Source organism: Dendropsophus ebraccatus, chromosome 10, assembly GCF_027789765.1.
Source record: "Dendropsophus ebraccatus isolate aDenEbr1 chromosome 10, aDenEbr1.pat, whole genome shotgun sequence".
Taxonomy (NCBI): domain Eukaryota; kingdom Metazoa; phylum Chordata; class Amphibia; order Anura; family Hylidae; genus Dendropsophus; species Dendropsophus ebraccatus.
The window spans coordinates 94,817,128-94,831,367 of record NC_091463.1 but is presented as its reverse complement, the minus strand read 5'-3'; the positions used below and the strand labels follow the sequence as shown (position 1 = coordinate 94,831,367).

The window sequence follows — 14,240 nt, the reverse complement described above, 5'->3', positions numbered from 1 at the left end:
GCACCAGCGGCCGTTCCGTACGCCATGATGGCGGCGCCCACGGGTTGTACGGAATCGGAGCAGTACAGGGGAGTATAGGAACGGCAGCCACGGCTCCGGTATGAGGCTGTACCGGCGGGTATACCCGGGAACAGCGGAGACCCGAGCCTGATGGACAGCAGAGCCTTCTTCAGTTTTCATGGAAACGTCGCTCCCCGTTACCATAGAAACCAGCCGCCATGTTTATTTTTTTTGTGCTTCTAAGCAGCTGTCACCTTCTCTTCAAGGGGCGGATTATATACAGTATCTAATCCCCCCGGGGAGCAATTACATGTCACAACAGTTAAACTCAATGGGCCGTGTATCTAAGCCAATTGTGTGTGATACTGTCTGCACCTCTGTATCTAAGCCAATTGTGTGATACTTCCTGCACCTCTGTATCCAAGTCAATTGTGTGTTATTGTCTGCACCTCTGTATTTTCATGTGTGATACTGTCTGCACCTTGTGTGTGATACTGTCTGCACCTCTGTATCTAAGCCAATTGTGTGTGATACTGTCTGCACCTCTGTATCTAAGCCAATTGTGTGTGATACTGTCTGCACCTCTGTATCTAAGCCAATTGTGTGTGATACTGTCTGCACCTCTGTATCTAAGACAATTGTGTGATACGTCCTGCACCTCTATATCCAAGTCAATTGTGTGTGATATTGTCTGCACCTTTGTATCTAAGCATTTCATGTGTGATACTGTCTGCACCTTGTGTGTGATACTGTCTGCACCTCTGTATCTAAGCCAATTGTGTGTGATACTGTCTGCACCTCTGTATCTAAGCCAATTGTGTGTGATACTGTCTGCACCTCTGTATCTAAGCCAATTGTGTGATACTTCCTGCACCTCTGTATCCAAGTCAATTGTGTGTGATACTGTCTGCACCTTTGTATCTAAGCATTTGTGTGATACTGTCTGCACCTCTGTATCTAAGCATTTGTGTGATACTGTCTGCACCTCTGTATCTAAGCCAATTGTGTGATACTTCCTGCACCTCTGTATCCAAGTCAATTGTGTGTGATATTGTCTGCACCTCTGTATTTAAGCATTTCATGTGTGATACTGTCTGCACCTCTGTATCTAAGCCAGTTGTGTGTGATACTGTCTGCACCTCTGTATCTAAGCCAGTTGTGTGATACTGTCTGCACCTCTGTATCTAAGCCAATTGTGTGTGATACTGTCTGCACCTCTGTATCTAAGCCAATTGTGTGTGATACTGTCTGCACCTCTGTATCTAAGCCAGTTGTGTGTGATACTGTCTGCACCTCTGTATCTAAGCCAGTTATGTGTGATACTGTCTGGTTAGCATTCTGGGATGCAATTCAGCCTGCTTCACCTCTTACTATGGGCGAGCCTGCTGGACTGGTGTATCTAAGGGGGTGTGTACGACCTGTTCTCTGTCTATAGTCTGTTCCTGGCTTTGGCTTCAAAAATCTGTCAGATAATCTGAACAATCCATAAACCTGTTACTTGTGGTACTTGCCTGGGAGCTTCATACTATCATGTGTGATACTGTCTGCTGTGCCCCTGTATCCAAGCTTATGTGTGAGATACTGTCTGCAGTGCCCCTGTATCCAAGCTGGTTTGTGTGATACTGTCTGCAGTGCCCCTGTATCTAAGCTGATGTGTTAGATAGTATCTGCTGTGCCCCTGTATCCAAGCTGGTATGTGTGATACTGTCTGCTGTGCCCCTGTATCCAAGCTGGTATGTGTGATACTGTCTGCTGTGCCCCTGTATCCAAGCTGATGTGCGATACTGTCTGCTGGCCCCTGTATCTAAGCCGGTATTGTTATACTGTCTGCTGTGCCCCTGTATCTAAGCTGGTATGTGTCATATGGTCTGCTGTGCCCCTGTATCTAAGCTGGTATGTGTCATATGGTCTGCTGGCCCCTGTATCTAAGCCGGTATGTCTAATGGTCTGCTGTGCCCCTGTATCTAAGCTGGTATGTGTAATACTGTCTGCTGTGCCCCTGTATCCAAGCTGGTATGTGTGATACTGTCTGCTGGCCCCTGTATCTAAGCCGGTATGTGCGACACTGTCCACTTAATGTATCTGTGAAGGTTATCACTTGTGGTATGGATGAGAGTATATAGGATGCTGAGTATATACACTCTCTAATAAGGTTATATTCCCATTTGTAAACACAAATCTCTTTATTAAAGGGGTATTCCAGGAAGTAGTAACTCTCCCCCATCCACAGAGGTCGGACCCCCCACAATCTCCTACTATTCCCTTATCCTGTGGATAGGGAAGAAATTATTCATTTTTCCTGGAATAGCCCTTTAACAGCTGCAAAGCATTGCTGGGACTATCAGCAGCATCACATGACTATCACTACATAGTGGGGTGGGGGGGGGGTCAGACATATAGCGAGTTCATAATAGTGCACAAGAACACCCACTAAAAGCCTCACTACATGGGTGTCCATGGCTGAGCAGCTGCATGCTGCCTTACATCACCAAGCACAATACAAAGAACCAGATGGAGGGGGGGTAAAGCCGCCACCACTGGACTCTAGAGCAGAGACATGGTCTGTGTAGTGAGGGATCACACCTGTCTGGTGTCTGATGGAGGAGTCTGGGTTTGGTGATGCCAGGAGAATGTTCCCTACCTGATGGCATTATGCCGGGTATGAAGGAGCAGTGGGAGGATAGTGAGGGCGTCCCCTCTGCAGGACCCAGCACATGCCACAATTACAAGCACTTCTCCTGAGGGACCCAGCACATGCTGCCCTGATCACTGTAGAGCGCCCCTTTATGCTGCCACCTCTAGCAGAGCGACATGGAGATGCCTGGCAGCTTTACAACATCTCCGATCACACAAACAAGTAACACAAAGTGACTGAAATATTTTCTTTTTTTATTTGATGTGAAACATGAGCGGAGGATGGTGACACCTTAACGGTTGGATTTGGCAACTCTCTCCAGTTCATCTTTCTTCTTGATGGCGTAGGAGTTAGAGGAGCCCTGGAAGGAGAGGAATGAGAGGAGAGGTCACCTGTATATCCCGACCCTGATCCGAGACCCCCTGACCGGACACATAATGGCGGCACTCACCTTGGCTGCGTTGATCAGCTCATCAGCCACACATTCGGCAATAGTCTTAATGTTCCTAAAGGCGGCTTCACGAGCACCGGTGCACAGGAGCCAGATGGCCTGAGCGAGAGACATCCAGGGTTAGAGACATTGCTATGTAGGGACGTCATGAAAGCAACAATGGCTGCTACTAAGGTGCAGGGTTAGATATCACTAAGGGTATCCTCACAGAGGGGACCTTCCCATGTAACCTAACAGGTCTAAACCTGCCACGTGCACATACCCTAAAGCCGGGGTATCAAACTCAGGCCCTCCAGCTATTTCAGAACTACAATTCCCATCATGCCTGGACAGCCAAAGCTAAAGCTTTGGCTGTCCAGGCATGATGGGAATTGTAGTTTTGTGACAGCTGGAGGGCCTGAGTTTGACACGTCTGCCCTAAAGGTAGATATAAGCTCAAACTAGATCAGGGAGATGGGGAAAACCTTTAGCCCTTCAGGCATGATGGGAATTGTAGTTGTACAACAGCTGGAGGGCTGAAGGTTCCTCGTCCCCGATCTAGATTGATCACAAGGTCTTTTCCACTCATCTTCCACCAAATTATCGTTAACAGCAGTGTTCCCCATTCTGTAATTAAATAGCCTATCGTGCTCTGACACCTGGCGGATATTAGGGCACGATGGGAGTTGTAGTTTTGCAACAGAAAAGAATGGAGGAACACTGACCTACAGCCTATATAGCAGCAGACCCCATAGGGCTTTATGATCAGTGGGGTCCCTGCAGTCGGCAAATCACAATTAGATGCCATATCCCCCCCCCCCCTCACCCCATCTCCCCCCAATACCTGGTTGACTCTTCGCAGAGGGGACACATCCACAGCCTGTCTCCTCACCGTTCCAGCTCTACCGATACGGGTGGAGTCTTCACGGGGGCCGCTGTTGATGATGGCGTTCACCAATACTTGCAGAGGGTTCTGGGAAAGTAGATGGGATGGAAGTGTCAGTATGCCGGTCAGGACTCATACATCATAGGGACATTATCCACGATATGTAGCAACGAGCCAACAAACCACTGGAGCACATGTAGACCTCTATAGAATACCATACAGACACTGTGCAGTACAGAGCCTGGCCTCATCCAACCCTGTGTCTCCAGGAGGGATGAATAAAAGCCATGAAGAAAGTTGCCCTCAGAATACAGGAGTGCTTCTACGCTTATTTCATACTTTGGCGGCATGACCCAAATTTAATAAGCTCCTGAAGTGCTGAGGGCTGTAACACCTCCTCACTCCCCCTCCCATCCCTGCTTGACCAACATTCAGAGCTCAGCTTCCAGCCGGCTGTCAATTAAGCAGGGTCAGGGATGGGAGGGGGAGTGAGGAGGCATTACAGCAACCACAGACTGATACGAAAGGTACAATGTGTCCCTTTTCTACCTCAGCAGTCACAGCACATTGAAGTAGTTGTACATTAGAAAGCCAAAGCCCGTCCCTAATGATCCCCCCATACAGACACTGGTGGATTTTCGATAGTAACGTCAGACACCTATTAACCAGAAAACTGCTTCTAATTCTCCTGAAAATTGTGTCCCCACACGCTAGACCAAGTCCAGACATAGAACCCCTACAGATCACAGCTACCAAGCCAGGGGCAACCCTCCCGATTTACCACTTAGAATTGAAGCCATGAGTGGAAACAGAACCTTAAAGGGAATCTGTCAGCTGCAATTCAGGTACCAAACGGCTGACACTTAGGGTGCGTGCACACTGCGCAATTATAGTGGAATTTCAAGCGGCTTCTGCTGCAAAAGGTGTGCGGAATCCGCTCGAAATTCTGCCTAAAAAAAATTAACATTTCATTTTTCTATTGTGTTGGACGAGCTTTACGCTCATTCATTCACATGGCGGACTTTCTGACAGGAAAATTCCATCGCGGATGCACATCGCTTCAAGTGTCAATTCTTTGGGCGGATTCCGCTAGAGGAATCCTATAGAAGTCAATGGGGCTTGAATTCTGCTTGAAATTCCGCTCCTATTTTGCCAGAGCAGAACAGAAGAGGAATTTCAAGCAGAAATCAAATTGCTCAGTGTGCACGCACCCTTATATTGCTGTAGGGAAACACCTGGTGGTTTTCATATATCCATCCGTGCCTCCACATTGAAGAAAATGCTTTTTACCTATGGGACAAAGAGTCCGAGGCTTTTCCAAGCTCCTGATCTGCTACAAGTTGTAATGCCTCCTCTCTCCCCCTCCTTGCTTGATTGACATCTGGAAGCTGAGCCCCAGGCAGGGTCTGGGAGGGGAGGGGGAGTGAGGAGGTGTCACAGCCTGGTGCATTACAGAAGCCCGGGAACGTCTCTGACTCTTTATACTATAGAATAAAAGCTACATTCTGGAATCACAGACAGATATATGAAAGGTGCCATGTGTTTTACTTATCTAATAGCTATCTAAGGGTAGGTTCACACTACGGAAACAGAGCAGATAAGTTGCGGCAAGTTCCGTGGCTCGTACCAGTTCACGGCAACGCGCATATCCACCCGTGCTATAGACTTCATTCTATGGCCGGGCCGATTCCGCCAAAAGAATAGACGTCCGTTCTTTCAGCGGATTGCGGAAACGGCCCGGCCATAGAATGGTGTCTATGGCACGGGCGGATATGCGTGCGGCCATGAACTGGTACGAGCCACTGGTACGAGCCACGGAACCCGCTGGAACTTATCCGCACGGATTCCATTGTGTGAACCTACCCCAACAGTGTCAGCAGTTTGGAACACTGCAGCTGACAGATTCCCTTTAAGGGTGGGTTCACACGTAACAATCACACTGCAACACCCCTCCTGTCAGCATCAATAGGGTTACATACTAGCAGCAGAATTGTCATCCCGCTGTATATTAGCGTCAGCCCCTTTAACCCCCCCCATTACCTGGTGCATACACTACCCGGTCCGTGCACCAGCTTGCTTCAGGAGCTCCCAGCATCTGGACATCCCGTTCAGCCAATCAGTGGCTGCGGCAGGACAACGTACTGATTGGCTGAGCGGGATGTAAGGACGTTGGAAACCAGAGAACAAGCAGGAGCGTGGACCGGGTAATGTATGCACCGCATCACAGGAGGTTAAGGGGGCTGCCGCCTACAAACTCACAGGGATGACAATTCTGCTGCAAGTATGTAACACTATTAAAGCTGACGGAAGGGGAGCTGCAGCGTGAAATCTGCTGTGATTCCATTACCTGCAAACCCACCCTAACATAGTAAATGGAATAATCCCCAAGATACATATTACAGCCTCATAGGGTAGAATATTTCGTCAGGGTGGATATAAGAGGCGTCCCCCAGACAAGAATACAGCCTGCGTATTTGTATCCATATTAAGGACGACAAGTCCTGGCCTGACCAATAGTTGGATGGAACTTGCAGCCAGAACACAGGGAATACGCTGATCTGCGGAAAACTTCCAATCCAACGCCAGAGACGTGGAGAAGCAGTTACTGGAAGCCTGGACAACCCCTTTAGAGTGAGTGTCCATTTAAAGGCTCAGGATAGAAAGTTACCACTTTGTTATTGTTCCCAGTTTTCCGCCCCAGTCTCACCTCTCCGGTCAGCAGGTGAATGATCTCAAAGGCGTGCTTCACAATCCTGACAGTCATCAGCTTCTTGCCGTTGTTTCTCCCGTGCATCATGAGGGAGTTTGTCAGACGCTCCACAATAGGACACTGAGCCTTACGGAAACGCTTGGCAGCATAGCGCCCTCCGCTGTGAGGCAGGAACTTTGCGTACTTCTCCTTCACGGCAATGTAATCCTGGAAGACAGACACAGGGAGCATAAGTATACAAGATGCCACCATCGCCACTGCCTGAAGGTGGGAAACTACAGATCTACCCCAGCCCAAAGGTGGAACCAGACACATATGGATCAAGGAACGCAGCTAACAGCACAGCCATCCACTGAGATGGTGTAAGCCTCATGTTCCTTATTTGGCTACAGATATATTATATATATATATATATATATATATATATATATATATATATATATATATATATATATATATATATATATATATATATACACACACACACACAAATAAGGAACATAAGAGACGGATGGGCCCATTGTATTATCTTTATTTATATATTACAATGGGCCGATCCGTCTCTCCCGATTAATCCCAGCAGACACTCCTGACCTCCAGCTGACATTACCTGCAGGGAGATGTCGCTGATCTGGACGTCGTCCGTGCTCCATTTCCCAAACAGTTTGATTTCAGGGGTCTCGGCCCCGACAGGAACGGTTTCCCAGTCTGCCATTCTGTGAATAGTAGAAAGTTACATATAAGTATATAGTCACATGTAAGTACATCTATAGTCACACACAGAATCACTGCCTATGGACACAATAAGAGCCCTCCATAGAGATTGCTGGGGCTCTCCCCTCACAGGTAAGAGTGCTGATCACATGTGCAGTTACTACAGCAGGACTGGCAGGATCACTATATAGGAGTCCTGTGAGGACGGGATCTGGAGATTACAAGTTGTGTAGTTAACAGCAAAATTATTCACTTTACTTTTATTACTTAAATTGTACCTGGCGTTTGACATCTCAAGTTTTTTCAGAGACATCATAGAGACCTGTGAAAAGTTTTGATCGGTCCAGGTCTGAGTGTTCAGACCAGTACTGAGCGGCAGGAGAGGCGCTGCACTGCAGATAATCGGCCAATTGTCGCTTCGTGGAATAGGCCCCTTAGATATGGCCTACAGTGTAAAGCCAAGTGCCTTCTCTCCCAGCCGAGACTCCTATAGTTTATGGGACGGTCTCCTGTCGTGCACAGAGCAGCAGCACTAGGCCGTGTCCTACAGAGACTCCACTACATGTGAAAGGGTTTGATCAGTGGGGATTTGGGTGTTCAGACCTCAACAGGTCAATACCTTTGATTTGTCATACAGACTTGTCAGATGTTTGAAATAGAGATTATTTTCTGTACTGAGTGTGAGCCTCATATCTAAGGTGATGGGGGTATATGTGATGTAAGTGAAGTAATGTGCTGCAGAATACACTAACACTATAAACGCTATGTGCATATAATCCCTTTATGTGAGCAGTTAATGGATCAGAGTCTGATCTCTGCACTGATACATTGTAACGACAGCTGCAGTAAAGAGCGGCTCTGCAGGACTGGTGGACCACTGCTACCGGCCCATCTGATAGGGGGCGACACTGGACCCAGGTACACAGTGGTCAGTCCCTTAAAGCCAATGACCACCTTATGCCATACCTCCCAACTTTTGCTGAGAGGAAAGAGGGACAGTCACAGCAATGTGCCACGCCCCTATAGCCACCCCTCCCCATAACCACGCCTCCATAGCCACACCCCCATATCCACGTCACCTATTACCATTATACTACTATACAAGATGCTGGGAAAGCTGGGTGACCTCCATTATACTGACTACCATAAAAGATGCTGGGAAAGCTGGGTGACCGCCATTATACTGACTACTATACAAGATGCTGGGAAAGCTGGGTGACCTCCATTATACTGACTATGAGATACTGGGAAAGCTGGGTGACCGCCATTATACTGACTACTATACAAGATGCTGGGAAAGCTGGGTGACCTTCATTATACTACTATACAAGATGCTGGGAACGCTGGGTGACCTCCATTATAATGACTACTATACAAGATGGTAGGAAAGCTTGGTGACCTCATTATACAAGATGGTAGGAAAGCCGAGTGACCTTCATTATACTACTATACAAGATGCTGGGAAAGCTGGGTGAACTCCATTATACTGCCTACCATACAAGATGCTGAGAAAGCTGGGTGACCGCCATTATACTGACTACTATACAAGATGCTGGGAAAGCTGGGTGACCTCCATTATACTGACTATGAGATACTGGGAAAGCTGGGTGACCGCCATTATACTGACTATGAGATACTGGGAAAGCTGGGTGACCTGCATTATACTGACTATGAGATACTGGGAAAGCTGGGTGACCCCCATTATACTGACTATGAGATACTGGGAAAGCTGGGTGACCTCCATTATACTCACTTCAATAGATGATGCTGGAAAGCTGGGTGACCCTCATTAAACTCACTTCAATAGATGATGCTGGAAAGCTGGGTGATCTAACAGTCCGTGATAAGAGTTACTATACCTCCCGCGGGTTACATCGGGGGCGGGGCTTATCAACAGGGGGCGGGGCTTCCCGGGAGACACCGGGACCGTCCGTAAGTGTAAGTGTGCCCCCAGCCCTGGACCATTCCTCCCCCACCCTACACACCCATTACCTCCATCTGTAGTGTGGCCCGTGCTCCCTGGCCTCCAGCAGCTCTGCCCGGGGAGACACTTGTCGGCCAGACAAGCCTCAGTGCTTCCTCAGCTCCCCCACAGATAGAGCCTGCAGCAACAGCACGTGTACTGCGGTGACCGGGTCACACAGGAAGCAGCTACAGCCCGGGCACCGCAGCACACTGTCTCCTCCATCCACATCACACCAGCCCCCGCACTGCCACAGGGTACACAGGGCGACAGTTACAGCTCCTTCACTCTGCTGCTCCGCACCAGATCCCACAGAATCCGGCGGGTCCGGCTGGGGAGAGGTGTGCGGCAGCGGGACACATCGGGGCTGTACCGGGACGGCGGGACATGACCCCAAAATCGGGACCGTCCCGCCAGATCCGGGACAGTTGGGAGGTATGCCTTATGCTATACACCCGGATTCTGTGCTCATGTATAGTGCGACAAGACTGAATCATGTGACTGCGGCCTAAACACACTGGAGACCTAGATGTCACCCAAAACCTTTAAAGGGGTACTCCGGGCGGGGGTTATTCTTAGTGTATGGTCGGGGAGGGGGTGGATATAGAAGCCACCGGTCACGAGCACACCGGCCAAACACCGGACACACATGGGATGAGGCCTTAGTCACATGACACAGCTGCCTCAGAAGTTGTCAGAACTCCTGTAGGATGGCAGGGTGTCAGGAATCAGACCATGCTATGTGACCATAGAGCAGGACTCTCCATACTGACTCCCTATGACATGTATAGAGTATAGACTCCACAGCCGCACACGTGTGAACGGGGCTCATACATACTGACACGTATAAGTCACTGTACACACTATATAGACGCCACACACAGTGCGGCCCCGGGCTCATGGCGGTAACATGACGGATTTCTCCGCCGCCCCCAGCCACCCGTGCTCCAGCCCCCTCCCGCAGTTACCCCTGGTCTATCCCACACACATCCCTGGCTATACCGGCCGCCAACAGCCTCCATTGCTCCCGCTATCACTCACGTGTGTGCTCGGTTAAGTCCTAACCCGTCGGCGCTCGGAGCGGAAAGAGGCCGGGGCGGGGTCTCCTACTCAGATATACAGGGGCCCACACTTCCGCTTAGGCCTTGTGCCCACACTTCACAAGAACGCGCGCATGGTGTAAAACATAGCCGCCGGCGAGGAGCCGCCATCTTTACTGAGGGCAAAGTCTTAAACGTCACTTCCGTCCACCATTGACTGAAAGGGCAAAGAAAGTTTAGAGCATGCGCCGAAGGGAAAAGGCGTCATGTTAAGTACTGGCAAAGCGGCGTGGAGTTCTGTAGGGCCGCTGACATGTGACGTGAGCCATCTTGGCTGGATTGTGAATCAACTTTATTGAGTGTCCGTAGCTGTGAACACTCACACGTTTTGTGTGTAGTTGTTTGAAAGTAATTTGGAGTAAGTTTCTAATAGTAAAAAGGTTTTCAATTTCTGTAAAAAAAAATATAATCTTTTTAGACTAATCAGCAAATTACAAGGAGTGTTGTCATGGAAGCATGGAAGTAGAGCTTGAAGTGTATCTTTAAAGATTAGGCTATGTTCACATGCTGTACAAACAACGTCCGTTTTGCTGTGAACAGCCATTGTTTAACACTACCTACGGACAAAACGGCTGGATACAGCGTGTGAACATAGCCTGAATGTGGAGCAGTTCAAACCTGCCCATTTTGTATAAGGCTATGTTCACACTATGTATTTGTTAATGACAAGACCGTCCGTTGTAAGCCGTTCTTGTCATAAAATAATGAGCAGCATTAAAATCAAGGCAAACAACGGCCGTTGGTCACACAGTGTATTGAACAATGGACGCTGTCCACTACAGCCAACACAAATAATGACATGTCAGTTATTTGCGGCTGTTGTTCGGAAACAGCGGCCGTGAATGATTGACAGCTAACACACTGCGTGGCTGTCATGTTAGCCGCAGTGTGCCTGGATATGAAGGGTTAATTGATTTCCAGTCACACCGTTTTACCCCTCCTCCTGGTGGCACTCCGGATGGATATTGGACTCATCTCTGCTCATTAGCATAATGTCTTGGCAATGGAACCGACATGCGGAGCGTCACCGGGAGGAGAGGGTAAGTATCCAAAGCACTATTAAAGGGGTACTCCAGCGGGGGGGGGGCACTTTTTTGCTGGGACTGGGGAGGAGGTGGCCGTGGGAAAAGACGTCCACTCACCTCCCCGGTTCCAGCGGCGGGTCCCGCATCGCGGCGCTCAGGTGCCCGGTTCCCGGCCGCTTCCAGGTGTCTGACGCAGGCTCGAGACGTGACGTCTCCGGTCCACTCAGCCACTCAGTGAAGTAGGCGGGATCCATTTCAAGTCCGCTCAGATCCCGCCTCCTTCACTGAATGGCTGAGACGTTACGTCAGACATCGGGAAGCGGCCCGGCACCGGAGCGCCGCAATACGTGACCCGCCGCTGAACGTCTTTTCCCTTGGCCACCTCCTCCCCGGTCCCAGCAAAAAAGTCCCCCCCCCCCCCCCCAGACAGACTTTTTTTGCACTTTGTTGGGTTTTTGCGGTTACGCCGTTTACCGTGCGAGATCTGGAATGTCATAATTTAATAGATCAGGCGATTACGCATGCGGCAATACCAAACATGTTTGTTTGTTTGTTTATTGATTTATTTTTATTTATAAAATGGGGAAAGGGGGGTGATTCAGACTTTTATTAGGGGAGGGGATTATTTAATAATATAAACACTTTTTTTTTCACTGTATACTTTAACTTTTAGTCCCCCTGGGGGACTTTCATTATTACTGCAGTGATCTCCCATAGAGATACATATATACTGCACTGATCCCCCTGGGCGGGACTCCACTACAGCCGCTGATTGGCAGAGCTGCCTTGAGACATCACATCTCATGGAGCAGCTCTGACCAGGAAGTCGCTGCGAAACGGGAGTACCGGACGGCGCAATCCCGGCACCGCCGCTGGAATGGGGGAGGTAATTGACCTCCGGCTTCAATTTCCACCCCCTCCCCGGCGATCCTTAAAAATACCCCCCCACCCGGAGTACCCCTTTAATTGTAAACCACACCTGAACTGGAGACAAGAGAGGGGGAAAAGTGGCCATGTTTTTGAAGCGTTGGATAACCCCTTTAATACAGCAATGATTGATCAGATCATTGCTGTATTAGTCCGGTCTGCATCAGACCAGATGAATCAATTGCCGAGCCGGGATCAGCGTCAGTGCGACGCTGAGCCCCGGCCGGGTCAGTAGAAGGGATCTCCCCTCCGCGATCGCATCTATCCCATTACAGGGGGAAGATCCCCCCACTCAACACCAGGGAAAGGGCCCAATAGTACATTTAAATGCAGCTGCCAGTTTTAATAGCCGCAGTCCCGTGCTACACATGGCACCCGGGATCGCAGTGGTTCAGAGCGGGACCCCCCTCTGAACCACCCCTCCCGCATCAGGGCGTACAGTTACGCCCTGATGCAAGAAGGGGTTAAAACATCTCAAATCTTCCAATACTTATTAGCTGCTGTATGTCCTGCAGGAAGTGGTGTATTCTCTCCAGTCTGACACAGTGCTCTCTGCTGCCACCTCTGTCCATGTCAGGAACTGTCCAGAGCAGCAGCAAATCCCCATAAAAAACCTCTCCTGCTCTGGACAGTTCTCGACATACAGGACATACAGCAACTGATAAGTACTGGAAGGATGGTGTCATTTGGCTGCGAGTATGTAAGTGCCGCCCCCATCAACATCTTGCTGCCAGGAAGATACTTTACCTGCACCAATTTCCGGCCGAATCTGTGGCTTTCGGAGGTCCTGCCCAGCCAATCAGTGACTGCGGCAGGGCCGTGCACTGATTGGCTGCAAAGGACCTTATCCAGTTGCAAGTATGTAATCACGTTCACACCGACAGGTGAGGTATCCGCTGCGGATACGTTACGTATGAATCTAGCCTTACACAGAGAGATTTATTGGACAGATCTTTGAAGCCAAAGCCATTCCTGGCTTTGGCTTCAATAATCTGTCTGATCTGTCTGTGTAAATGCACCATTAGGGTCCATTTACACAGAAAGATCTTCCATAGATTTGAAGCCAAAGCCAGGAATGAATTAGAAAAGAGGAGAAATCTCAGGCTTTCCTTTATGACCTGATCCCTGTTTATAGTCTGTTTCTGGCTTTGGCCTCAAATCTTTGGCAGATAATCTTTCTGTGTAAATGGACCCAGAGACTGCTTTATTGAAACTCTGTAGTTGACCTCCCCCCCCTCTCTCTGGTTAGACGAGGGTCACACCTGGAGGACTCCCAGTACACGGACCTCCATTGATATGTTTTTTCCCTGTATAGATGGTCGCTGTGGATTCCAGCTGTAAAGTGTGTCCGTATATGTTGTGTGTATAGGTGCCATGCAATACCACTTTTCTCCTCTAGTGGCCGCTGCTTCCCCTGGTGAGAGCTGATTGCTGATGGTTTCAGCTACTACACCCGCTGAGGTCACCTGATCCACAGATCCTTTAGGAAAGAGACTGATCACATAAAAATATATCTTACCAGGTCTACTATTGTTTTTAGAGGGGTTGTTCACCAAAACGTTTTTCTCTTTCACATCCACTGGTGCCAGAAAGTTCCAGCGATTTGTCATTTACTTCTATTAAAAAATCTCCAGTCTTCCAGTACTCATCAGCTGCTGTATGTACTGCAGGAAGTGGTGTATTCTCTCCAGTGTGACACAGTGCTCTCTGCTGCCACCTCTGTCCATGTCAGGAACTGTCCAGAGCAGCAGAAAATCCCCATAGAAACTCTCGAGCGGAAAATAATACACCACTTCCTGTAGGACATACAGCAGCTGATAAGTACTGGAAGACTTGAGATTTTGTAATAG

The 14,240-nt window shown here is 49.0% G+C and overlaps 1 protein-coding gene across 1 annotated transcript; it reads right to left on the bottom strand.

Moving 5' to 3' along the window:
* Nucleotides 1-2,868: 2,868 nt before the first annotated feature.
* RPS5 (ribosomal protein S5) lies at nucleotides 2,869-10,483 on the bottom strand. Its single transcript, XM_069942930.1, has 6 exons — nucleotides 10,380-10,483; nucleotides 7,272-7,377; nucleotides 6,659-6,868; nucleotides 3,910-4,038; nucleotides 3,087-3,185; nucleotides 2,869-2,996 (listed from the first exon to the last, which is right to left on the bottom strand). The coding sequence occupies exons 2-6, from the start codon at nucleotides 7,374-7,376 to the stop codon at nucleotides 2,928-2,930; spliced, it is 612 nt and encodes a 203-aa protein (XP_069799031.1). The 5' UTR covers nucleotide 7,377; nucleotides 10,380-10,483; the 3' UTR covers nucleotides 2,869-2,927.
* Between the last annotated feature and the right edge of the window lie 3,757 nt (nucleotides 10,484-14,240).